At 39.7% G+C, this 27,476-nt stretch overlaps 1 protein-coding gene across 4 annotated transcripts in view; it reads right to left on the reverse strand.

Moving 5' to 3' along the window:
• Window positions 1–793: 793 nt before the first annotated feature.
• The window catches only part of GRB10 (growth factor receptor bound protein 10), a 145,531-nt gene continuing 118,848 nt past the window's right edge, over window positions 794–27,476 (reverse strand). For 3 of the 4 annotated variants that reach the window (XM_065629874.1, XM_065629873.1, XM_065629875.1), the window contains 12 exons: window positions 26,331–26,487; window positions 20,445–20,560; window positions 17,567–17,641; window positions 14,964–15,101; window positions 14,253–14,363; window positions 13,087–13,185; window positions 10,105–10,182; window positions 9,322–9,438; window positions 8,378–8,444; window positions 7,302–7,389; window positions 4,701–4,794; window positions 794–3,903 (listed from right to left, as the gene is read on the reverse strand). In XM_065629874.1, coding sequence (XP_065485946.1) covers window positions 3,757–3,903; window positions 4,701–4,794; window positions 7,302–7,389; window positions 8,378–8,444; window positions 9,322–9,438; window positions 10,105–10,182; window positions 13,087–13,185; window positions 14,253–14,363; window positions 14,964–15,101; window positions 17,567–17,641; window positions 20,445–20,560; window positions 26,331–26,487 — 1,287 coding nt within the window. In that variant the 3' untranslated portion in view covers window positions 794–3,756. The remainder of the gene's footprint in view (window positions 3,904–4,700; window positions 4,795–7,301; window positions 7,390–8,377; window positions 8,445–9,321; window positions 9,439–10,104; window positions 10,183–13,086; window positions 13,186–14,252; window positions 14,364–14,963; window positions 15,102–17,566; window positions 17,642–20,444; window positions 20,561–26,330; window positions 26,488–27,476) is intronic. The other variant, XM_065629876.1, reaches the window with a different exon arrangement.

Genomic DNA, 27,476 nt, shown 5'->3' on the forward strand with positions numbered 1-27,476 from the left:
TTTAGCTAAGCAAGAAGCAGGCCTCTTCGAACTTTTTGTAAGCAAGCAGCTCCCTTTGCGGAACCCAGTGAAAGAATAAGTTGCTGCATGCAGGACAGTGAACTCTAAGCACTTCGACACATACTTCTAGACAGAAACATTTTTGGAATGCATTTGATGGCTTCTATAAATTAGCAAGGCACAAACGGGAAAGGATTTTGTCCAACAAAAAAGTGAAACCTTGCCAACTGTCTATTATTGTATCTACCAGAAGAACCACCAGTCTCTGCCCTTCCCCCATGGCTTTTTTAAGTAAAAACAGATTTTGTGCAGATGTGCTTTTCCACCCAAATGCTGATGGACCACTCAAATACAAGGATTACAGGGGTAGATAAGTGCTTTCTGAAAGTACTATTGAAAAGTTTTCTGATCCAACAGCTATCAGGCCAATGAAGTGCTTTATGCAGAGTGCACATTTTCAGTGAGTTATAGCTTTGTTTTATGACCCAAAAGATGCTCATGCTGTGTTTCCCGACTTGATTCTAGCAACCTACCCAAATGAATATTGTAAACATCACAGCAGAATATCCCCAGCAAGTTTCCTCAAATAAAAAGGGTGAACAAGTTCTTTTTTAAATAAAGGTCAGTCTGTCCTAATAGGAATCATATGACAGAACAGTCAGAATAAAGATATCTTGGGGATTCTGTTTTCCTCTTAACTCCCACCCCAAATCACCCAGCAGTCAGGCAAGAGACACATGGTGTACAGATGTACAGAAGACATTCATTCCAATATAAAATGAATAGCATTGTATTAACGTTTATTTCTAATTACAAGAAACAGAATATCAGTCCCTTATTTGTACAAAAATACCTGAAAGATTACAATTAGGTTCACAAGCCAAAAAGCTATTTACAGTATGAAGCAAAGCATATTGAATAAAGGTTTTGTCTCTTAAGTTAATACCTTTTGCATTCCCTGAAACTTTAAACTTTATTCCATTTTACAGTCACTAAATCTTGCATTGTGACAATATAATTTACGATAAGCAAGTCTTGCCACTGGAAAGGTGCATTGATTGGTCAAACTGTCAGGTATTTAGTGCAGAAAAGATAAGACAAAACATCTAAACTGAGGCACGTGTTTCTTCAAGATTAATTAACAAATAAAAAGTTTTTTGTACTTTAACACCTATCGTAACATAACTTAACTAGTAACCTCATTACCAAAACGGTTTGGCGTTTTCCTTCTCAACATATTCAAGATTGCTACATGAAGTATTCATTTAGAAAATAAAATCACAGGCAAAAAGATAAAAATTCAACAGGCTCCAAAACAACCCTGAGCATCCCCTTTACATTCATGTCATTTAAATACAAAAATAAGAGTCAAATGTCCTTCAGTCCTTGGTATTCTGAGCTGGCAGCCAGCTGAATCTGTTGGAAAACTAAGGTGGTATTGACTGTTTTCCAGCAGAAAGAAGACAAAGCAGTGATCTGCTTAAGTAAGATTGTTGCCACTTTGAAGGTGGTCACTTTCTCAAAACAGCTCACTTTAGCTGGGAAAAGTACAAAATACTAAGTCAACCATCTACATACAAAAATCATGATTCATAGTCAAACTTTTAGTCTCAATTTAAATAAGATGCAAGGTTTTTTTTATAAATATGAAACACTGCAAATACTATCCGCCTACTGGGAAAAATGCATGGTTGTCACTAAGCTATGTAAACAGAAGAACTTAAAACTACAGCATAAATGGTCTTATTTAACTGGTAATGTAGTCAATACGAGGATCTTTTTTTCTCCTAATAGGGGCCAAATAGAAGCATGCAAAGTGAAGTCAGACTTAAGTTAGCTTAATTTCGAGGTTTTAAAATACATTGTCTAGAAAGCAGGAACACTCGTTTCACTATGTACAATTAAAAAAAAAAAAAGAAAACAAAAAAAGGCTTCTACTAAAACCAAAATCAAGTTTCTTCATTTTTAATACCTAGACATTAAATGGAAAAAAAAATACTACATGTGTTCTGTAAACTAAAATACAGTGTTTCTATACCATTGACATAGTTATAAGCTGATATGGACAACTCAGGCAGGTTATGGTTTGTCTTAAGCTATTCTCAACACTACATGAAGACCTAAAGGTGTAGGATTGGTTTTCCTTCTTTACCCTTTCAGATGGCTAGGATTTCAAACCCAGTGGCAAATATTAGTAAGGATGAAGTAGCCTGTGGAAATAATTTACCACCTTCAGAATGCTCCGTTCTGCAAGTTCCCAGGGTGGAATATCCTCACTGTGGCCAACTGCACGAAGTACTGGGAAGTTAATTCAGTAGCAGTTTCTGCACCAACCGCATTGCTGAAAGAATATTTGCAATTGGAGGATCAAGGTGGGACGTGTCTAATACTGCTTTATCATCAGAAAGAGTTCTGGTGTAAACATTAAATAATTGATTTAAACATTAACAATGAAGTAGTTCTGATGACAAACCAGGACCAGAGCAGGATATGTGCTTGTCTGCCATAGGTACTGGTGTGCTTTTACGTGTGTGACACAGGGATCACCAGTTCCCTCGATGGATGATATTGCCAGCAGCTAGTTTACAATCAAATACGTTTCCATTCCCAGTATGTTCCTTCTCATCATGTAAACATTCATGGCCCTACCAAAATCAGAAGGGGTACAGTTCTTTTTGTGCCCTATTCCCCAGAAGAGCATTGTGTCACTGTAGCTGTACCATATGGAAAGAGCTCTTTGAAACATTCTGAAAATTCAAGGAGCTATAAAGCTAAAAACACAGGTTGTTTTTTTTTGTGTGTGTTTTTGTCATACTAAGACTACCTGCAGAAGAATCTTCTCACAAAAAAAATGGTGGTTTCAAATGCAAGTGTAGTCACTCAGTCCTATTCTATTTAGTAACAGTAAGTTTCCTCAGGAAAACAGTCAAAAGGCTGTAAAAAACAAACCACCACTCCAATAATAAAAATTTGTGCATAGAATCTAATACAGTCTTTCCATGACTGGATGCCACCAGTATGCCATCGACATACTACAGCCATAATGCTACAAGTCAACAGTTTTAAGAGTATGTATATGGTGGTATGTTCTCTTAGAATTGTATCTTCATTGCTTCTTCAAAGACATCTGCAGATCAACGAACCTCAGGTCTCCAGAGAAGTTTTGAGACACACAAGTGCGCGCTCACACACACACACACACACACACTTGTTGATTTTCTTCTAGATCCTTTTAGGCTGAAGCATTCCATACATTTTAGGGTGCAGATTACTACCCAACTCCTGCATGAATTTTAAAAGCCACATCAGCTCCTAATATAGGCTGCATACAATATCCGAAACAAAGTAGGAGTGCAAAAAAAGTGATCAATACAAAAAGTAAACACACTAGTCTTAATTGTCAAGATTATTCCAGGGCAAGAGTTCTTTCCAAAGATTTCTCTTCACACTTGTTCCTGTTAAGTGGCCCAGCCAAGACAGTTTCCAGTTTTCTTTCAAATTTACTCATGGTTTCACATACCCTCCCCCCATTTTTGGGATGCTGGGACACTCAGCAGCAATCACTCTTAGGCGTTAGACAAACCAGCAATCTTGGTCTGTTGCCACCTGTCGAATCCATCCCTTTCAGAGTCCCAAGGTGCATAATATTTTTATTTGTTTTTACCAGCTTACAAATCTGCCAATTCCCCAGTGTCAACGTTGTCTTACAATTACTCTTCTAGCAAATCCAGTCTTCAGTGAGAGTCAGATTTGAGGTCATAAGGCCACTCGGATGCAGTGGTGTTTGAGTTTGCAGGGCAAGACTCCTTTGTTTAGTTGATAGAATTCAACGAGCTGGATTAGATCACTGAATTTGGTGTTCCCATCATCCAGGCTGAAAAATATCTGTCCATCATCTTCACACTGGGGAAACAAAACATCCTTTTCAAGTTTAGGCTGCACATGAAGAAATGCGAGCGTGGCAAAACATAAAAAGTATGGGCATGTGATGTAAGATAAACGCCAGGCACTGCCCAAACAACCTAGTGTCCAGAGATCTTCATGATACCATGCGCAGCACTATAAAGTGATGTACGATAACACAACTTGAAATGTTCTCTTTATTAAAGAGAAAGCTCATGGGCAGAGTAATTGAAAGTTGCATAGACTGGTCTTTACTACATAAAACAAAAATACCCCCAAAATATTTGTTAGCTGTTTGTAAAATTGGTAGGTGAAGCAAGGGAAGAAGGTTTGGACCAATAAAGAGGTCTACGTGATCTTAAAACTTCTGATGCTCTTTTTGACCAAGATAAAAATCAGATAGTTCATCGACATCTCAGTGTAACGTTACTTTAAGCCCAATGTTACTGGATAACCTTCAGAATAAGAGTTTTTAAAGTTTCCCTAAGTTATTCTACATTTGCCTAAGTGACAAGGTGACAACTGCCACTGTTGCTGCTGTCAGTCATAGAGAACAAGTTATTTGCATTACATCTGTATCTAAATGACTTACACTGTTTTTTCAGGCAATGTTAACAAAGAATCTTAATTGGGCATTTGATAATTCTAAAGAATAGTTGCTAATACAGTTGTTAATGGAAACATCCATGTTAATTACATCAGTAATTAATAAGAGGTCTCTTCAGATGTTGGCAAAGCTTTATAATTTGTAAGTTCTTTTTTTTTTTTGTGATCAGTATCAAAAATAATCTGCTTACCGGCAAGATTTGAAAATGCTTTATTTTTTGATGGTGGCACAGCGTAAGTACAAATGCCTTTGGATTGCTTTGGCTGTCCCGGAGAAGAAATAGTCTAGGAGAGAACATTTTTAAGTACACACTGAATAACACAATCCATTTCTTCATAAATAATCAGAACTACTAAGTCATTTTGTGCTATTGCCTAACCCTTCTTTAGTTGCGTTAACAGGCGATTCCACAACTGGCAATTTGCTTTCAATTTTTATACCATGGCTATGCAACAGTAATACATGAAGAAATACAAACTGAAAGATACATGGCAGTAGTTCTTCCCCTATGAATGTACGTATGAGGCTTTTTTGAAGAGTATCTCTGCCTGAGCTCTCCATTACTGATAGGTACTCTTGTGAAGAAAATGTTCTCATTTAACTCCAAAGCAAATCTGGATTTCTGTAGATGGGAAAGTAATACATGAAAATCTGTTTCCACTCTCCAGGATCTTGCACCAGTTTACAAAATCCAGTTATCAGCAAAATTACCTTTAAATTAAATGGCCACAATTGCACAGAAATTCAGTACTTTCTTAAAACAACTTATCAGTTAAGTAGCATCCACATTATCAAGATGGGGAAGACACTGGTTTTTCCTCTAAAACAGTCACAGTATTTTTCCTTGAGATCACTGGAAAATAACATAGGACTATAGCTAGCAACACCATCCACTATGCAACTGTCACTTTTAAGTCAACCCACAAAACTGGAGTCCTAACTCAAATGGTTAAATACATACTTGGAAGAGGAGAAAAAAATCTAGTAAAAAAATGTTTCCTCCCCTTGACATTTATGAACTAAAGAAAAAGAACCTCTCCATGCCACAGGAAACAAGAATATACCTTTGGCATGAGTCTCACAGTGCTAATCACTAGTGGATTTGTGAAATGGCCAAGCACAGTGCTGGGGGAGGCCTCAATCCCTCCCAATTGCTAACCACTAAGCCAGGAACACACTTGTCCAAGGCTGAGTTGCAAGAACTGCTTGTAGTCTTACGAACCCAACAGAACTTACTCCAGCTCCTCAGAATCAATTGAGAAATGTCAATACCACAAAAATGCACCATCATAACCAGGGTCAGTGCACTACTCAGAGACAGGCATGTCTTGCCACCACCGGAAACCACGCATGGTATTTGAACATTCCTTTTTAGTCCTAGCAAGACCAGACGTGTAGAAAAGGGACCAAGGACTTTACACATAGGATCTATCTCTTCCCTGCTCTGTGGTTACTGCACTTCATGCAGGTTATCTCTACATTACCTTGCATCTAGCCATTTCAGATAATGCCTGGTATCATAAGCTGGTGGCACAAAGCCAAGCTCAGCACAACTGATCCTGCAGGTGTTTACTCAACCTCTGGAAAGCAACAGGCTGTCCACACAAATAATGACTATACAGATGGATGCATCCTCAACAATACCTTCCAGAAACAGTCTAATGACAGCAGTATCAGCTGCCTATATACATTGCTGAACACCTTACATGAACCACCAGAAGACTACTAACTTTCCACCTCCTTTTGTTCAAGAACACACAGAGCAGGAAAACACAGGCAGGACTTTTTCTGTCCTGAAAACCACGATCCTTAGACCTCAGAGCACCCAGGTAACATGGTTCTTTTGCCACTGCTGACTGACCTTGCCACAGCCAAACTAACCAGTTTTTACCTTCCACAGTGAGTAAGATGGCTGGGCACAAATTCAACACCGTCTCAAAGGCATTAACACATTTATGAAAACCCCAAGAAGGACGGGCCACTAGATTCCTAAGGCAACAAGTCAAAACGAGCCCCAGATTGTAAAGAAGATCTGTAGCGTGACAGAACCAGAAACCCAACAAGTCAGCAGTGGTCCTTTGCTTTCTCAGCTTTTCCGTTTGACCTACTCAGCTAAAACTCAATAGCCTAAGCCCAGCAAAAAATCCAAAACAGTAAAAAAGCTCTGCTTTGGGAGTATGTACATGCATTAGCAATTTCTACTTCTCCAATGTATTTCATCCTTCACAAAGATTTGTGATGCTGCTGAATCAGAAAATGCCAAGAAAGGTTTGAACTTGCCCGTCTCCTGAGAAGCCAACATGGAAGTTTCTACGTTAACCCTGCCAGCAGTGAGATGAATGAAATGAAGGCAACTGTGCTCTTCCCATTCCACAAATAAAGAACTGCTGAATACAGTTCAAGCAACTTCCCTTCAATAACCATAACTACATCCAAGTAAGGGAAACAGAGATGCTCAGAAGATACTTAAATCTCAACTACAGACATTTTAGAGACCGCTGGCACAGGTACTCTCTTTGCTCTAGAACAGAAATAAATAGGGAGAAATAATCATTAACTGCTCTGATTCATGCAAAAAAACCCCAAATGGCTGATTACAAATTTGTGGGCAAATGGCTAGGTACAGCTTTGCCTGAAAAATATGTCTTCTATGCAGATCACAGGAATTAATTATAAAGGGACTAGTCAAGAATCAGGCTGCTCACAAACCTGTAAACCCTTACATCAGAAGTTTTGCTCGTCTGTAACACTTACCATCAGATCATAAATACTAAGCAACAGGAATACCTACCCATCCACAAGCCCTTGTTGCTTAATAATCCTGTGAGATTCTTCTCTAGAGATTCTGCCGTGAAACCAGTGCTGTGTCCTATGAATAACTGGAGGCGAGAGGGAAAAGAGGGAAAGAAAGGATTGTTAAAAACAGTAACACGTGCGACAGTTTTTTCCACACACTAATTATTTAAACATTTTAAAAGTGGGTACAGTTTTGTTACAGAATATAAAATATCTTTCACCTATCTATATAAAAATGAATCAATATGAAAAAAATGCACCAGCTACTGCATCTACTTAATATACCAAGAAGACAGGCATTATCTTCATGTATTTTCTGGTTTGCAAGACTAAGTTATAACATTGCCTTTTCATAGCTTCTTGAAAGTGTTGGGACTAAATTCTTAGAATACAATGTATAAGCTAACGACTTAGAATTAAGTCTCTAACTCTCAAATAATGAAAAGCACTTTAGTTTGTGCTTTCAAGGGTGGAGTTACTTCCAGATATTTTTATGGTTATTGTTTTATTGTTTTTCAAACGGCATTTTTAAATTCTGTTCAACAGAGTATAAACAGAGAATAGCTGTGTTTCCTCCAAGAAGTCCAGGATATATTAATATGCAATTTCCTACTATTTTACAATCTCAAAGAGATATTCAGGACTCACATTAAAGGCATCTGTAACTTTACATTATTCAGTTAGTATGGAATGAATGCTATTTTGAAGAGTCTCATTTTTACTCCTTAAAGGTTAAGAGATCACTCATTGACTTTCTTTGTCTAAAACAAAGAAGTGACTGGTGGATTGTTTTAAATGTAACATTTATGATTTTTATTTTTATAAAATCCCGATTTCAAAAGATTAATATTGAAGAAAAGCTTGAGCGTGCCTCCAAATTAAAACGAGTTCCTTTCACTGTCTCTGTATGAGTAAGCATGTTAATGGCACAGAAGCTACCGATAAACATAAACATTGTATTTGACATTGTTGCATTAATACTACACAACTGTACTCTGTCTCTACGTGAAATATAACCTTTATTTACCACAGAGGCCTCTGGTATTATGCTTACAAACCAGCAGAATTTACCTGTACTCAGCGTGGAAGGATGGAGTGGACTTTGGCTACCCAAGATGTTCATTCTTGTGCTACGTTTCTATAGAGAAAATGAATTACCATTAAAACCACACTAAAGCTTTAACAGAAGAGAATTAGCGCACATGCAACACAGATTTAATTTACAGGAAACTGGGGGCTGGGCAAGTTTAATGCAAGGATGAGAAAAAGAAATGCAGCTTTGAAGGGGGCTAATCTAGAAGCAGTGGCTCATTTCAGTTGGCTTAAAACACAAGCCAGATGTTAATGATGAAAGCTCAGTATCTAAAAAGAAAAGGGAAAAAAAGAAAAGAAATTTTAAAAATGACAGAAAAAAGAAAAGTCTGATATGTTTCTGCTCAGGCAAAACACCAGGCACTCAGTAAATCAAGCAGTATTTCCCTCCCATACATAAAGCACCAGGTAGTGCTTCAGTAATGACACCTATTCCCTAAGAGACGAGCATGTGGGAAAACTTATACTGCAGCTGTCTGTCCACAAGACACTATAAACAAGTTACATCAGTTTTCATTGCAAGAGGTCCTGCCTCTTGTATATTCTGCAGTTAAACTTACTGGGAGCAAGCCATTAGTCAGAGCCCCAGCCTCTTCCATGTGGGGAAGCATTTAATTTGACATATTCCTCCTCAGAGACTGGTTTTGCAAACTGGCAGTAAAGTTCTGGTGGGTCTGCTTTCCCCCTCAACTTTCCTCTGGACACTAGGGGGACAGAGAAGCAGTGGTAGAAGGTTGTTGTGAATGTGACAGTTTTGCTAAAGATGGATATTGACTTTCAGATCTGCATGCTTGCAGTGTGATTGCTTCAGGTTGGAGCTAAGCTAGACTGTGACCAGCACTGCACTAACATCATAGCACACTCTGTGGTTTGGCTCTCAACAGACACTAATACAAAAATAGAAAAGAAGAGAAGATAGCTACCCTCCAAGCATGTCCTTCTTCCAAGGCAGCACTCTGTGCTTCAGCAGGATTTTCAATAACTCTTCCTATTTGCCCCGAAAAATCCATTGCTACTAGTGAGTTTTCAGATACACTTCTCTGAAAAGGAATTTTCACTTGTTTCAAAAAACAGGGAAAGAAAAAACCAGCTTGAGAGTTTAATTTCAAAATGTTTTGGTTTCAGAAGACTGTCCTAAGTTAGCCTTCAACAGCACAGAAAATACGTCTCCTTTTTTTTCCCCTTCCAAAAGATTCACAAACATAAAAAAAAAGATGGCTTTTCTTTTTAGGCTGTAGGAGAGGGAGAGGATTCAATGGCTGAGAATAAAATCTGTCTTGCTCAAGTTGCCCACTTGCCCTATTACTATACTCCCGTCATTTTCAGGGCCAGTTGGGATCCAAATTTAGGATTTTCACTTCTAGATAGCTAACAGTCAGCTCTTGGCCCAACATATTTTAGGAAATTTACATGTTAGTTTTGCCAGACCCAAGCTGGCTTGTGCAGAGACAGCCAGATGTCTCTGTACTGTACTTCTCAAAGTGCCTGACGTAGCCAGGATTTTTCAATCATGTGGATCACGTAAGCCTAAGATAATGGAGAGCCAACCATGTACACTGTACTCATGCAAAATGTGAACTTTATATTGATTTGCTACACAATGCTGGATTTGCATTTGTTAGCGTAAAATTTTCCACTTTCGAAATGCAAGAGCAAATGCGTCTTTTCCAACATCATACATTAATGAGGTAAAGTTCTTTACTTACTACAGGAGCGGAAAAGTGTGGAAGCATGGCTTTTCTCTGCTGAGGAATTCTGTAATTCTGATACAGTAGCATTCCATACTGCCAATAGAAATGCAAGGACATTATTATTCAAATATATACCCTAGGGAAAAAAAACCTGTAGTGGTTTCATAATACCACTTACGCTGGAGCAAGGTATCACCAGTTTATTATTTTCAGGATCAGAAGCTGTCCCAAAGCAATTTGCAGTGAGTAACAGTGATTGGCAGGTGGCAATTGAGCAGTAAATATGCACGACAAGTTTTATCTAAAAGACAACACTTTTACAAGCCTGAGTGAAATACACAGGTAATTTCTGCCACTATCAGCTATCACCATGTTTACCTTGTAGAATACATGCGTTCACTCGAGGTCAGAACACATATTTTAACTCTTCCTTTTTACCCTCTAGTAATGTGAACTTAACAAAAATTTTTCATAAGCCATTCAAACTCGGTTTTCACAGTGATTAAAAAATAAGAACCCTTCTAATTCACTAGATCTTTTAATAAATTTTGGCAGGAAATAACACTTCTGGTACTTTTCTCATCTTAGTAAAAATAAGGTGATTGAATTCCAGTCATGCTCCTCGTTGAACATGATTTTTTTAGCAACACCTAGTAGCTAGGGCAGTAGGAAAAAACCTACTCAGTGTCTTCTTTAGAGGCACAGTGCTGAAGTGTAGCAACATTGCTTACTGACTGTTCTAATTGAAATGGTACAGATAATTTTTTAAACAGGGTAATATGTGACTATGGAAAGCTAAATCAATAGGTAAACAAAAAGGAGGGTCACAGCCACAGCCTTCTGGCACACCCTTAATTTTCCCTGACTATACGCCTTTAATGTTCATTTAGTGTTCCCTAAAAACAAACCATTTTTCCCCCCCTAGCGTTAACTGCTTAAGGGTGAATTTTATGTGCCTGTATACAGAAATTACTGCCATACAGCACCATTGCTGCCACAGGCCGCACTGCAAAGAAAGATTCCCAGCAGGATGCATGTCTACCTACTGGGTAAGAATAGCTAATTCTGTACACTGAAGGTTTTTCCTTGCCATTCAGGAACATTAGTGCCTAGACCAGTGTAACTAATTTCTTCAGAGCAAGTGGCATCCTCAAGGCACAATTCACTACAATTGTCTGATCCTTTGTTTGAGCGCTTTCCCCACTATGCAAAATTCTGTGTAATTAGGAAAAGTAAAGGACAGCTGAGAAGAAGCACTTGGAATTGTCTGGGGACTCAAACTCTTACTATAATTGTTAATGTGTATTAAACATGAGTCAAACAAAGTAACTGGGAAGTGGATTACGATAGTCAACAGACCTATCAGCTCCATGGAGATCAAATACGCATCTTGTAACTGGGATTGCTTCTTGCATCCTGGCCCACACTATGGCTAACGCACCTACTTTTCTAACAACTTAAAATAGGAACTTCCGTACTGCAACACAACATCTCTTACGATTAACAAATGAGATAATATTTGGAGAACACTCAAAGAGATGTGCTCTGGCTTGGAAGGTGATCACCTAATGTAGATGGAGAACAGGTGTTGTGTTTTCATACCCACAGGCCTAGGAGTCTGATTTGCTTTCCCTAGAACAGGTAACTGTAGCAAACATTTGTCATGTCTTGAGGATGAACAAATTAGAGAAACTAGCTTTGAAAGGGAGGGGAGGAATAAACAATGCCTAGGCAGCAATGGGAATCTCTGTGGCTTCTCTCAGTCAATGCCACATGTGGACTGGGAAGCAATAAAACCTCATGCTCCTTCTGATGCCCCAACTCCCCTTCAGCTCCTTGGACACAAGCTGCAGGAATGCGCCTTCTTCGACAGGTGGCTGTGAAATGCTGCTGGGGAAAGGGGCATTTTGGCAGAGAGGGGTGTGAAGGTTTTGCCAATGCAGGCTGCCAGTTAGGCAGGAACAGTGACTGTTTGTTCCGGACAGAGAGGACAACTGCTCACAGTGCCCCTGAGTTACACGTCCCATTTTGGGCGCAGTCTGGCACGCAGCAGCCACCAGCAGGACACTGGAGCGCTGACCGCAGCAGACAGAGGAACAGCCGTCGCCTCATTTCCAAATCTGAAATTATCTGTTTGCTACGGGGAAAGCCAAAGATGACTGAGCTCAAAGTTCTCCACCCTGTTTTGGTGGACATGTATCAAGCACCACACTAGCACTTCGTGCGTGTCTCTATTTTTTATCACATTTTGCTGCACTCTAACACAGAATATTAGAGAGTGGGATAACTGTGCAGAAGAGAGGTGAGATTTTCATGTATAACACATTAGCCATCATATTTCCTATTTTTTTTAATATATATGTATATTCCCTTTCACAAAACAGCACCTTCAGGGAAAAATTTAAACCCAAACAAAACAAAAAAAAAATCTGCACATTTCGCTATGAAGATCAGGAAGTCCTCTGCTTCAAAGAGCGCGAAATAGTCAACTTTCTCGTCAGTTCCTTCTGTGCTGATTTTCTTCGAAAGAAACCTGTGAAGCCTCCTACTATGTTACAAGAAATCTCATCATTTGCTCTCAGATATGAATAACTTTCACCCAGAGACAGAGTTGCTTATTTTTTTACTTTTTAAAATAGAACCTTCAGAAAACTGAGGCAAAGGCTCTAGAGAGCACTCTGTTCTAATTAAGCTAAACACTTACCATTTTCAAAACATTTTCTTTAGCTCTATGATAACTTGCGAATACCTTGCTAAGCAGTTTTTTGATTCATTCACATATATTAAAATTATACTTGATTCATAAGTGGAAGGAAATGAGCTCAGCACTGTCCTTAGAAGCTTAGGAGGGACACGTCTACCTGCCATTTTGCTCTTGGCTGTATCGCTTTGGAGGCAGATGATGTTTAAGAAAATATAGGCATCTTCTCATGAACAAAATGACCAATGCAACTTAACTACACGGGTAGCTCCATTCACATAGAAGAGATGAGGTACCTTGAGGAGTCGAAAGGCAGTCATCCAGCACGTCCTGCTTTGCTCATCTTCAGCACACAACAACCTCAGTTCCTTAGTTTCATTTCTCACTCTGTTGGGCTGTAAAATATCAGAGGGAAGTCAGCTAAATTCAGGAGAAAACCAACAACATGTAAGTTTACTGCAGAGTAAAGGCAGGTACAGTATTAGCCCAAGAACTGGCCAGGAAAAGGTCACACCACTCTGAATTAAAGCTCAGGAGAAGCTGAGCATGCTTTGAAAGAAATCACTTTCTCAGCTGGGTCCAGTAAGATAAATGTCAGTGCCTCCTTTGAAATACCCTGCAGCTTTGGCAGTTTGCAGCAACAAGGTACTCAGGCCCTGCTAGAACCAGAACGAAGGCATTTGTATTTTTTGTGAGTTTTGTTGTTGTTTGGTTTGCTGTTGATTTTTATGAGCCCGCATTTTGAGAAGAAGAACCAAAGTTTCTGTAACTGAAGGTTACTGCCAGTCTGCTTCTGTAAGTTCAGGATCTGTCCCGCAGCGTCTCTGCTCTCTGAGGCAAACCCACTGTTGTCTAGCTCTGGAATGGCTACTGGCAAGGAGAGTACTTCACTGCTGTCAATTTAACCAGCTTCCAGCCTTTTTTGCTTCTCAGACAATTACATGGAGCTTTGAAATACTTTCCAAACCTATCCATCAGCACAGCAGTTTTTGAAATCCTCAAAGGCAACTGCTTATTCTTATTTTAATTTTCCAAGGCAATCTTCTTCTTCAAATAAACGCAATTACACTAAATCGGAGCTTGATCCTTTGTAGCTATATAGTTTTGGTGCTCACTGTCCAGATAAAACTTTCCTATTCAGTTACAGTGGTTGAAAAAAAGAAATCATCTGTGAGGTGAACCAAGGCCACCTCACAGGCACACCACACTTCAGCACTGAGCTGCTCTTGCACAGAAATTTCCCAAGCCAAAGGAGCACCAGATAAAGTGTTAAAAGCGTCACCTAAAATGATGGCAAGATTCACAGGACGTGCCTGCCAAATGGAAGATGTTAAAGATCAAGTCCTCATGACAGAAATGCTTGCAGAGTTTTACATACAAACCCCATTTGGCTGCGGGCTGGGAGGACTCTGAGCTACCAACCCTGTCTTGAACTTCGGAAGAACTTCATGAGAAGAATTACCTTTATACAAAATCCATACTCTGCAGGTGCATTGTACAACTTCTTGCCTGCTATCAACGAGAAGATATTGCTGTCTTCTAGGTCAGCCAACAGTTGCAAATGTCTTGGCTCCTGGGGAAATAACGTGTTTTATCATAGGTGAGTGTATGATTTTGGAAGATCTTGCTGCAAGCTTCGCAGTCTCTCAAGACCAGCCTCCAACAGAGGGCAGTGTCTGAACACTGTGCTCCTCTCTCAGGCAGCCTGGAGCCCACAGGGCATGTCACCTTTTCAATATCAGCCTCCTAGCAGAAGGTGCTTTAGAGAAGAAGCTGACAAAATACTTATTCAAACACATCACATTAAAAATAGCATAGCCTATTACATTGCTCCTGAGAAATCTGAAAGTTAGAGAATATAAAATATTGTTTACGGTATCATTTAAACTAAATTCATGAGCCATGCGCTAACCTTGTTAGCACAACTTCAGTAGCCACAATTGTGTTGCCCAGCTAGTTTGGTTTTATTATATAACAATGCTATATAGCTATTTTCATGCATTGAAAGCCCAGGGCTTGACTGTCATTTGATCATGGCTTGCTTATCCTTTCCTATGAGACAAAAAAAGGGAATGCTGCGTGCAGATATTTAATCACCAGCAAAAAATACCCACTGTAAAAGCAGAAAATGCTTTTACATACCGGTACTGTGCAACTTCTTTTTTAATCTTACCTTTGAAGTTCCTTTTGTAGAACAATAAAGTCCTGATCTTCTCAAACACACATACAATTTCTTCCACGATTTCCTACCCAGTTCTTTCACATGCAAGAAACCTTGAATTTCTGGGCAGCTACTGGAGTTTAAAAAGTTCTGTTGGAGAAGAAAATGTGAATGAGAATTGTGTCTTATGGATGGATCACAAAATTGTCACTGTATTTGCAGAACAGAGAAGCAAATGGCAAATCACTTAGCTGACCTGGGGCACAGTTTCATATTATGCTTAAACTGACCTAGAAATTTTAAGAGATTTACGACTGAAATGGATATTCCTGTTCCTCCTGTTACATCTACCTAAGCTAACTCCTCCTGCCACTGACATTTTCCTGTTCTCTGTGTCAATACTTAAACCTCCAAAAGGCTAACCATTTCTCTGTATCCTTGTTCCTCCTGCACTTGGCCTGAAGGGACATAAAGTAAGCTTATTAATTCTTAAAATCATACACTGTCACAACAATTCAGACAACTAGTCTAACTTGGAAACACTGGCCAAAATCTTCAACTTTATCCCCAGATTTTAGAACGGGAACAACCTATTTTGGGATTTCCCACGTTAAACTCTTACATAGCACATGCACCTGTCCCAAGACAAGAGGTAGGACAGACAACAGAATATTTAACTCAAAATGAAACACAGAGCAGACAAATAAGTGTCAGTAATTACACCAGACTTCAAGATTCAGAAGTATTTAAGTTCTTGACATTATTAGAGGGACCACATATGGAATAATTTGATTTGCGATTCATCAAAGGAAGGAAGTATTAACTATGGTTAGTGAATTGATGGATGGCTGCCATATTAAAATGGGCCAGATTTTTACATGATAGAGGGCTTTCTCAGTAAGCTAAATGCCAAACTAATAAACTCAGTATTAAGAAGAAAAATGCATAAACCTGGTTGGCCTACATGCCTCTGCAGTTCTTGAAAGTTGTGTTTTGGTGTTATTTCGTGGATAATGCTCACAGGAAACAAAATCAAAAATGAGTGCCCTGTGTCAGAATTCTTAGTCGCATTAAAACCTTATTTTTTTTTCCAGTCCTCCTCCCCATCTCTTCCAACAGAATGGAGAAGAATAGTCAATCTTTAGTCAATCTTTAGTCAATCTTCCCACTATTTGTACTATGAATCCACTTCTCAACTGTGACAAAGACCAAAAGAGGAACATATTCTCTCTGTCCAGCTAGATAAACCAAAAGTAAACTAAGATGCAAGCTTTTTGCATATCTGAGCCAGCCTGACACTAGCGAAAACAGATCTCACTGGTTTTAATGCTATTGTTAAAGACTAAAAATACTAGCTCTTTATGCCATATATGAGATGATATTTAATATTCTTCCCTATTTAACATGTAATTAAAAACAGCGCACTTGCTCAATGTTTGAGGTGGCCTCAGATGCAACATGTTAAATGGCCACTAGACTGCAGGAAGTTTACCTTCAACAAATTACAGCTGTCTTTGAAATGATGAAAAATGGTTGTGTGTTTTTTGAAAGGAAGGGGTATTTAATACAAATGCTTTAAGGAAGACTGTTTTTTATGGTTAAACAATAAACCAAAGAGAACGTACCCATCCTCCTTCCCCTACCTTCTCGCACTGTTAACTCCTGTGACCTGTGTTTCTCCTGCGTGGTACCTGACTGAGCCTTCCCAGAAGCAAACTCTTGTACCTCACAAGGCCATAAGGTTTTCCTTTCCTTACTGCTTGAGTTACCCTACCTTCGAAACTTTTCCGTCTTCAAGAACATGTTGCTCTTTTTACGGAGTCCCACTGCTCATGTTAAAAAGTAAACTCAATTCTCCACTTTCGCTGACAAAAAGGGCCCAAGGTGTGAACGCCTCTGTTCCTACCAGCCTGCGGCAAGGCCTGTTCGCGCCAGTTTTGGTTCCTGACTGCAGCCTCGTTGCACGTGACTTTTATTTTTAATGCCAGATATTGGTCTGATTCTTATTTGGTTTCCCAGTGGGCAATATATGCTAACGTTTTAAATTCTTCTCAGTGAGTGTGGAGCCAGTATTTAATGGATTTAAGTAGTTATGGGACAAAATGAGCACATTGGTTCAAAAGTCAGTGGAAACTTGAATTTAAACAGAGAGTCAGTGCATATTTGTAAACATGCAAAATGACAGAAACCAAGCTAAAATCAGTTATTTGTATGTACACATTCTTCATCTATTTGTGCTATGATGCGGAGTATAGAAGAGCACTTCTGTTTCACTTTTCACAAGGTATATTTGTTTTTCTAGAAATACATCTGCTGAGACCGTTTTAGGAACAACACGAGGTCGCCAAACCAGGTACCCACAGAGTAAGTTGAATATTAGCGGAACAAATATGTGTGAACATAGCTATGAATACGTTGTGCTTATAACTTACACCTCAGTGTCACTGGGTAAAATCTTGGTCGGATATTTTCAACATTAGTACCATATGCTAACTCACGACGCCGGTCCTTCTCTGACCAGCTATTTGCAGACCTTTGAATTCTCCCTTTTTTCCTCTCAACCTCTCCCCTCCAGCTCCAAAACTTTCTTTGTCCGTACAGGTAACTTACAGTACCTGCAAAAGTTGTGACTGTGGGATACTGCCATTTGTTTGCTGGCACCACGCAACCATTTGCTCTGGAAAGAAATTCTAGACACAAAAAGAGAAGACAATTGGAAATCACATCATATTTGAACACTTTCACACAGAACAAGTGGAATTTTCTTCCAGTCATCAATGTTTTGAAACTATCACCCTTAAACCAGTTTGGAGATCCCCTGACACAGAAAATCATGCTAGGACTTTTCAAGTGCAATTCTTCCCTTCTGCTCACCAAACGCCCATGCAGACAGAAGGTGGATTTTTGAAATATCTGATATGCAGTATTTCGTAAGTGCATTTTCCCATTGTTTCCTCTTCTACTGAGGGCTTTTGGGGATCTCTAAGAGCCTCTACTTTCTAAGAAAGGACAAGATGAATGGACCTGCAGATAGGGTACTCAGTGACTCCTGGATTATTGCATATTCTGCCACCAAACTTCTGGGCTTCCCTCCTCGTCCAGAAAGGCTGTTCAGCAAACCCTCTGCGACTCCACTTTCCATGTGGAAGATGCAGAGGAGCAGAAATAACAAGTTTTCTCTACCCTCACAAGGGCAAGCTGGATGCAAATGCATTAAAAGAAGTCTCAGATGGGGATGCTGCAGGTTCTACAGAATGTACACCTTCACCTTTGATAACAACTCTTTCTATCCAAAATACAGTTCGTCAGTGCTGTATCTGCTTGACACTAAAACCTGCTCAGTCCCTCAGAAGGCTCCATGCGAATTGCCATTTGCAGACCTGAATTATGACAAAGAGCTCATATGTGACTGTTGATGCTTCCATTTGGTTGTTCAACAACCCGGTTATGCTCAGGGCTTGAAACCCTTCAGTCTGTCAGGAGAAAAGCCCTTTGCAAAATCTACCCCTATATGTTCATATTTCAGGGCAAGATAACAAAGCCCAGTGTTTTTTCTTGTAAGGATAGGCCAGTATACATTCCATGAAATGAAATAATGAAAACTGAACGAGCACACGTAATAATTAGGCTCTGTGTCACATGCCCTGTTTCACGTGCTGGATTTGAATAACTGCAAAGCAGACATCTACCTCCTTTCCCCCATCCCGCAAACACAGAAGTAAATATTGTTTAACACACAAACAGGTGCCTCTACAGAGCTTTTTGATTTCAGGCATCCGGTACATTATCTCATTCATGCTGAATCTTTGCATGACAAAAGTCAGACGGTTTTCTGACTGCTAGATCGGTGACTTCACTTCCAATTTTTTCCCCCTAGTTCCCTCTTTTCATTTGCCATGTTTAAAAATGCCTATGTCATTCGGTACACTGAATTTACTACACGTGGCAAGTTCTTAAACATTTTATTTGAAGCACAAAGACATCCAGAAATAAATGCCTGAAATAAAACAACAACTGATCAACAGGATGAATCACAACAAAAACATTTCCAGTTTAGACCATTCACCACTCTTCAGGCAATATAATTTTCAGTCTTCAAAGCATAAAGAGAAGGGCTGAAGAGGAATCACCCTTCTGCCAGGTAAGTTGCACAGTGAATTATGAAAGCTAACATTTACCAGCCTCTCTTGAGTAGAAACAGTGCCATATGGCAACAGCTAATGCAACGGATAGGGAGCCTTCGCATTCTTACACCAGAAGAATGATTTATTCTCTGATTACAGGAGCCTGGGACTGAATGCCAAGCATTCTGGGTTTTACTCCCATGCTCTGTTATTAATTAAAGTATACCACATGAAACCAATGTGCTAGCTCCTATGATACCAAAATTTCTGTACAACACTCAGATGCTCATACGTTATCAGATGGGAAGATCAACAGAAGTGAAAAATTACAAACACTCCATGTACAGAAATGTTTCACAGAGTAAGTCAAGGCACAGCCTCTGAAACAAGCACGAGCAGATGACAAATGTACGTGCAAGCACATGTGCGAGGATGCAGCAACTGTGCATTAGCGCCTATGAGGAAAGGAATTAATTTATCATCCGCAGTAACTTTAGCAATGAGTTTTCATGTGACCTCATGTATCTTTTTTCTTCTGGCACCACAAATGCCCGACTGACCCAAAATCTGTTCTCACCTAAGCCACCTCTGGATTATCCTTCTTTAGCTATCTAGATGGGTCACACCAGCTGACATCGGTTTACATCAATGGCCTGTTCCAACTTAATTGTTTAGATAAAAGGTGAAAAATCATCCCCAAATAAGCAGTTAGACTGCAAACAGTTTTAAATTACAACATTCAAAGGAACTTACAAGTCCAGGAATAAGTATAGCTATGATATATAATACCTTTCAAGCACAGATATATATGAGGACAGAGAAGGTGAGTTACTGTGAGCAGTAGAGAAGGCAGAGTACACTAGTAAAGCACATCCACAAGTGAGACAATGTCCAACATATATAACCATAAACTGAAAATTCCTTGTATGTAGTAAGTGTTTTAGGGGTTACCCAGAGGGGTTTTTTTTAAAAATTATTACTGCCAGAAATTAAAAGGTTTGGATACAGCCTGCCACGTGATCAATTTACTTCAAATCAGGTAACTTTGAAGATAATGAGTAAACTGCCCTTCTGATTGTTTTTCTTAAACTAACAAAATTTTCCCTGTCTTGGTCACTCTCCAACATAACAATAGCCATTTTGAAACAAGTATATTTGGTAACTTGAAAACAGTTGAGACTTTTAGGCTTGGAGAAGAGTACAAGGAATTTAAACATTGGTTAAAATTTCTTCAGAAAGAATTCAGTTTGTTGATTGCCTTTTTTTTTTTTTTCTCCATAATAGATGTTTAAGACATAACAGTGCCCAGCAATGTTATTGCAATCCATCCCTCTCTGTGTGGTGTAAACAACTAAGCAATGAGACTCACCATGGGATTTTTGAAAAACTCATATTTTGCGTAATTCTTCCTGAACAAAAATTTACTTTCACTTCCCATTGTGGACTCGACTTGAACTATGAGCTCATGATCTTCCAAACACCTCTCTGTGAAAAAAAGAACATGATGTTAACACACAGCCAACCAGCAGAAGCAGAGAGACCAACTTCCAAAGAACAGGAGTAAAACAACCCAGTGTAATTCCATTACCTTTTAAGAAGTCAACAAAACATATTGTAGCTTTCAAACCATACTACCATGAGGCATCTAAAGGAACTAGGGTGTGAGTATTACAAAGTTTAATGCTACACAGCAGTGTTTCTTCGAAAATTTCCTACATCAGGACTTCATAAGCACAGACTTTTGAGAAATGGAAGAACATAAGGGATTTTTGTGCATTAGCTTAAATAATATACACGGATGTCTTCTTTTGGTGCTGGTTATATGCTGTAGAACTGGCAAGGTGAACAGATTTAAGGGGAAAAAAGTTGTGGAAAGGCCACTACTAGGTCTTGAACTATCACAGAAATAGTGTCCTGTTTGATCACACTCTATAAAACCAGTTGATTTCAAGGTGAACTTCAGGCCTTTATTGTAGATGCTACACAATAGGGTTTATTATGAAAGAGGTCACAGGATCTACTTTACAGGAATACTGACAGAAACAAATGTTTTGTACACATGACAGGGCAATTTTCTGCTCTAGATTTGGTTACAAGGTAACTCCCCATAACCACCACTTCTCTGGTCAAAAGAATGGCACATCAAAGCATGAACAGATAGCTTAACAAATCCAATTCACTGAAAGCAGTAACTCCAAAGAAGGCAACTGAGCTAAGTGCGCACTACTTAATGAACTCATTATCTTGGCGAATCTTCAGAAGTTTCCAAGAAAATATTTAGATATTTTTCAGAAGTCTTAATAGTCAGTACTTTCATCCCTTATATAATAGGAAATAAAAAAAGAGATCAAACAAAAAATAACTTATGCAAAGCTCTATCCAAAATGCATGTGACTTGCTGGCTGAAGAAGTTCGGAGAGTCCCCTCCCCACTTGGTGTTCCTGCATCCTCGCATTCCCATGGTGAGAAACGTCAGGCTGCCACCCAAATTCTCTTGGGGTGTTCTCAGGATAGAAAGCAAGCAGTCACTGGTATCTCAAAAAGTAGCAAGCTCTTGAATGTCAGTCCAGTTATTCAACTTAGCAGATTAATATAAGTTCTTTGATTGAAAATTTAACCTATCTCTGAATGATCCCATTGTCTTTTTCACCTGCATTTAGATTGTCAGTCATGACCAACTCATTGATGACTTCACTTATCATGTATTTGCAGTGTCCAGCCTTGCTACAGTTGTGTTTCAAGGGGTTGACATTGAAGATTTTCCATACTGAGCTGGTCTCAAATAAATGCTTAGTGCATTAGCTGTAACACCACTTTCAAGGAGTAGTTCTCCAAACAATGTATGCAACAATCCTGCTCTTGGTAGCAGTCAATTAAGGACGTTTTGCACCACCTGAGCATTCATCACCTAAACCTCCACATTATCAAGGGGCTTCACAGGTGAAATTTCAGGTATTGCTGTCATGGGCAATCAGTTAAGTTAAATCTCCTCCACACCGTGATGAGGACAGTGTGCCTATGAGGATAGAGGGCCTTTCTGGGGTTTGTTTTTTGTTTGTGGTTTTTTTGTTGTTTTGGTTTGGGTTTTTTACATTATGATTCCCCCAAAAAACATTTAATCAAATTGGTATGAATCTTCATCACAGTATGAACCCTGAAAGACCACATGTCCTGCTTCTGCCATCACACAAAGCTGTGGTCTTCGCTCTCCTCGCGCACTGAAGATTGCTCAGCTAAGGGCAGGGACAAACCTATTCATTCTATCCTGAGGAAATACAGTACAGATGAACGTTTGTCAATTTGTTTTGTATTTTGATCGCTAGTTTGTGTAATATACCCAGTGACTGTTTCTTAGATGCTTTAGGCAACTGACCTAGTTGTAGTTCTTTACTGAATCAAGACCCTTTTGAGATTCTGTGGTTTGCATTTCTATTTTGATGGTGAAAGCCACCTTGAAGAAAACAGGCAGCATTTCACAGCACGTGCATGTAAAAAGGAAGCCAGTCCTAGCCAATTTGCTGCTGCTTCATAGAAGTTGTACACTTGGGAAGTCATTGGTAATTTGCACTCGGTTGGTATAAATGGGATGAACTGCCGCTTGACGCACCAGCAACTCCACCTCAGCCTTGCTCTGAGCTTCCTGCTACAAAACCAGATGCACAGATCTCGGTCTGTTCAGTAGGTCAGTCTGTCTTCAGGTGGCACTGCAGCTGAAGTGATCAGAAATGTCTCCTTTTAGTTTATCTGATAGGCTCAACTCGATCTCCTCTACATACTTCCTAGAAGAACAGGACAGACTTTTTCTTTTACCCAAAATCGCTGTGTATTATTATCTAAACTTCCACAGAACTGTAGAAGTAATACAAGATGGAAAAAGGTGCTGGATTCCAATGTGAAAAACTCGCATGCATGGCCCAAAATTCCCCATTAGAGAATCACTACAAATGACAGGCAGACCGAAGTGTGAAACAGCCGGCCCTGTTTCTGTATTTTATCGAGCACTGTGTCCAACTGTTCCACTTTTAATTCATCCAGGTTAAGGCAAATCAAATTCAATGCACATGTAAACAAGAAAAATCTATGTACAAAACCATGCAGAAATTATTCCTTCTAACCCTACGTATATTTCAGAGCCCTACTACTTTTTTTTCCTGCTTCAACTGTATTAAATAAGATGCACAGTCAGTTCTGGACCTGGAAAAATGAGGTCTGTAGGTAAGGATTCTTTCACTGCCCAGACACATACTATCATGACAGTCTGTCTTCATCATCATTATTATTTCTGTTCATGTCCAATATAGATATCTGAGTCCTCATCCTAAATTGACGATAGTTAGGCATGGAGTAGCACATAGGGAGAATACCACATTTTATGAACAGGTTAGGTGTATTTCTATTTGCAAATGAAATAATGGAACCAATTCATGTTTCACAGACTGCTTAAATCTTGACCAGAAAGTGTTTTAGATACCAGTGGTACAGTGCAGTAAAAACCATTTCCACATGTCAAATCTAAGTAAGTCTGATGGTAAACTGTCACAGTATTGCCTCCAGTGAGAACACGAATATTTTGTGCAGTCCAACAGCTATTTGAAGTAATTTGCAAGCACACATGTTATTTGGAATACACTTGGCTATGTGTGCAAAGTAAGCAGTAAGGTGAAGGTTCCTTAAAAACTGGGACCTGGAAGATCACTACAATCATAAATATGCAGCTGGCTTCAAAAATTTGCTTGCCCTCAGTCTGCCCAATAGTAAAAAGTTTAACCGGTTCTGCAAACTGAGCTCTTTTGAAAAGTAATATTAGGGAAGATCAGGGATAAAATAAATGGCAGTGAACTTAATGTATGAACTCGCCTCTTTTGGTGGGCTTCAAGATTACCACCTACAGCATTAAGTCAGCAAGGATGTCTTGAGTAAGAAACAATGTCTTCTGGAAACACACAATCCTCACTGCTCTTAAACTGTATTTCTCTCCACACTGCTAAGTATCTATTCACCCATTGTTTCATACTTAATAATAGCAATCTTATTTCTAGAGGGAAAACTATGGAACATCAAACACCTGATAATAACTTCACCTAAGGTGCAGACAGATTACTACCTTGATCTGACAGCCTCTGAAATACAGCGGAGCATTTGAGCTACTGAGAAGCTAGAATAGGCAGCCGTAAAACAAAAAATTCAAACTGCAACCAAAACTGGGTGGACGCATGAAAGTTGGTATTTGAAGTTTACTGAATATTTTACAGTGTATACTTTGGTTCCCAAATACAAGAAATTGGATGCTGTTGTCTCTCGTTAAATGAGCTCTTTTATTTCCTTTTCTGTCCACACCGTTTCAAATATGCAACATTTGTAGCCTGACATCTTTTTTTTTGTCGCTTTAAGACTTTTTTCTTTGTTCGCTTTACACTCTCAGAGGCTGCATTGCTTTTCACACAGATGTACTGCGTGGCCCACAGAGGACAGCCCTGGAGCAGTCCCTGGGGAACAAAGTTTGGTGAGGCCGGTGAAGCCCCAACCTGGACACCCCGTTTCTCTGGGACAGCCGGGGCCCCGCTTTGTGCTTCAGTGTGAAACAGGTCCAAGGCGGGCAGGTCCCCATGTATATAAATGCAGCCCGATAAGTATCTTGCTCTTTTCCCATCATTGTTAATTACCAAGTTATTTGTGTGTAAACAGAAGCTTTTGATTTCCTAATCAGCCTCCTGCCCGATTCATTCAGAGATGTCACACACCAGAGTTTGACAGCACAATTAGTCACCATGGAAGCTATTGTGATGTCACAAACACTGAATTGTGGCATCATTGAATGAATCTGGCAGGAGAAGGATGTTGGTTACAAAGGAGAAGGCTTCTGTTTACACAATACCTTGGTAATCAGTAATGATGGGAAAGAGAATATAGAAAAAGAGAGCCTGGTAGTTTAATGAGCATTGATAAAAGTGAAAATTTGCGAAGGTTGTTAGAAGCGCGCCTGTGGCATATAAAGCTATGGAGATAAAGATTCTGTAATTTATACCTTAATTCTTCACCTCATCCTGTGTCCTCAGAACTGAAAAGTGTATCGCAGACATATACAAATGGTGTTTCATGTTAATTTTTTCCACATATTTCTATACTAGGAGACATACCCAATAAAAGCATTAAATAATCAGGATACCCTATGATTATTTTTTTGAGCGCTATTCTGTAGAGCAGTGAATTTATCTGTGTTTAACAGTATCAGTTTAGGGCATTACTTCTCCAGCAAACAGTTTCCTTTTTTCATTTGTGAGGGTTCTGAATTACATTTTTACACAGAAAAACCCTCTGTCAGCTACAGATAGCATTCACAATTCCAGTGTCGGTGGTCACAGCTTACGGTTTGTCTTCCTCTATTTTCTAGAAAAAATTCCCCATGAGGTATATCAACTGATACTCCAAATGCTACACTTTCTAAAGCGTTATTGTATGGTACGCAGAATTAGAGATAGCTCATCTGAGCGATATGCAGTTGCAAGCTGCACAGCAGAACCCAGCAACTAATCAGTGCCACAAAATAACAGGAAAAGCAAGACTGAATGACATTAGATTCTTTCAGGTACCGTAATTAAACCAACTCACAGCATTATTTAATTCTCCACAGTTCTTCCCCTTGCTGCCTTCTTGAAACTGTAACCATGACACCTTAATTTCAATCAGGTGGAGGAGCTGCTGCCTGGAGAGCAGATGCCACTGCTGGTCCAGAAATTGCCCATGGATTTGAGGGTGGTGCCACCATTTTTTCCCTGCCTGGAGTCAAGTTTAGCCAACCCCCTCCCCCACCCTCAGCATGTCTAGCTTTCATAAGCATTACTGTAGGTATGCAAAGCTGAGTCTGTTCACCCAGGTCTCCCAGCTGGTGATGAGCTGAGCTGTTTCATAGGACCGGTACTCTAAGGATCAAGCTTAATTTGCCTAAGCTGTTTATTTGCAATAGCATCAGACACAGCAAGGTAGCAACAGAGCAGTAGCGTGAAGATTAGACAATTATTTTTTCTTTCTTTTGTTTCGTAATAAAAAAACAGAGGATGGGAAATAAGAGAAGGACCTAAAATGGCTTAAACGCTTAACATCAGATTGTAATATACAAAATGCATGTACATGACTTCAGCTAATTGTACAAATAAAAGCAGTGGAAAGAAAACGTTCTTGCTGGAAGCACATTAACACGAATTATACATATTTTATGTTCCCAGGTAACCATGCCACCCCTTTGACCGTTCCCTACCTAATCCTAGGTGAGGGTGATGCTCCACTAGAGTCCAGCTGTTATCATCCACACAATGACTTTTGTAAACGAGCAGCTGACAGAGGTCCCTGGCTGTCATGTCTGCTAGAATCTCGACCACTTTGCTTGTTCCATCTTCACTAAAGACTTTTACATCCTGCAACATAAAGGGTACACTTACAGATCAACAGCTCTGAACATAGGCAAACCACACAGCTACCGTAGAAAAGCATCCTCTTGGCGTGACGGTTCCAAGCACCTTGGCAGCCAGGACATACAACATGGGTGATTCACTTTATAACACTTTCTCTTGATGCCCTCTTGCCCTATTTCCCCTCCCCCCTCCCCAACACCTCCTTGCACTAAACAAAGGTTCAGTAGGGTTAATATGACCACATACACAGAAAAGGTGAGAGAGCAGGTTCCGTATAAGGCTGTGTAAGGTAAGCAAACGTGAAACAACATCGAGAGAGTACTTCGGCAACAGTGGGCGAGAGAAATTACATCCAGTCAAACACACACAATTTTCTTTGCGATCCCATCAGGGGTCTCTGAGCATTCACAGGGGAGCAGGCCAAGACCCCGAAGATTAAAAATGGCTCTCTTGTTCCCCACTAACTTTTGATTGTTTCGCCCTGGGAAGTCCCACTTGCAGTTTGCCGGCGGATTACTTATAGCTAGCATAGTCCACACATTTCCCTCCCTGCCCCAACTTCTCTTTTGATCCTAGCTTGGAAGTAGTTTGAAACTGAATGTGCATATGCTGCACATCCTAAATATTAATGGAGATGAGAGAACAAGTCAGGAACCTTCTCCCCACCTCCTGAATTATACAGATGCTTTCTTCTTTGTATTGTTCTGCTCAAACGAGAGACACTTGCCGCAAAATTATTTCTCCGGGCGAATGTGCAGGTGAGAGATTTAAATAGATCCTGCATTTGAAACGCTCCGCATCCTAGCAAGAGAAAGTGAATCTAACAAAAACCCGGAGGGTAATTTGATATGGAAAATCTTACCTCAACGGCATGTAAAAGGCAGCAGTCGGAAGAACAAGATGGCATTTTAAATAGAGATTGCCTCTTGGGAGAGAGTTTGTTCTCTGCCTCCGCCGGCCCTTGGTAGCCTATGGCTGCGCACCCGGGGTGC

The sequence above is a fragment of the Caloenas nicobarica genome, chromosome 2, assembly GCF_036013445.1.
Source record: "Caloenas nicobarica isolate bCalNic1 chromosome 2, bCalNic1.hap1, whole genome shotgun sequence".
Lineage (NCBI taxonomy): Eukaryota > Metazoa > Chordata > Aves > Columbiformes > Columbidae > Caloenas > Caloenas nicobarica.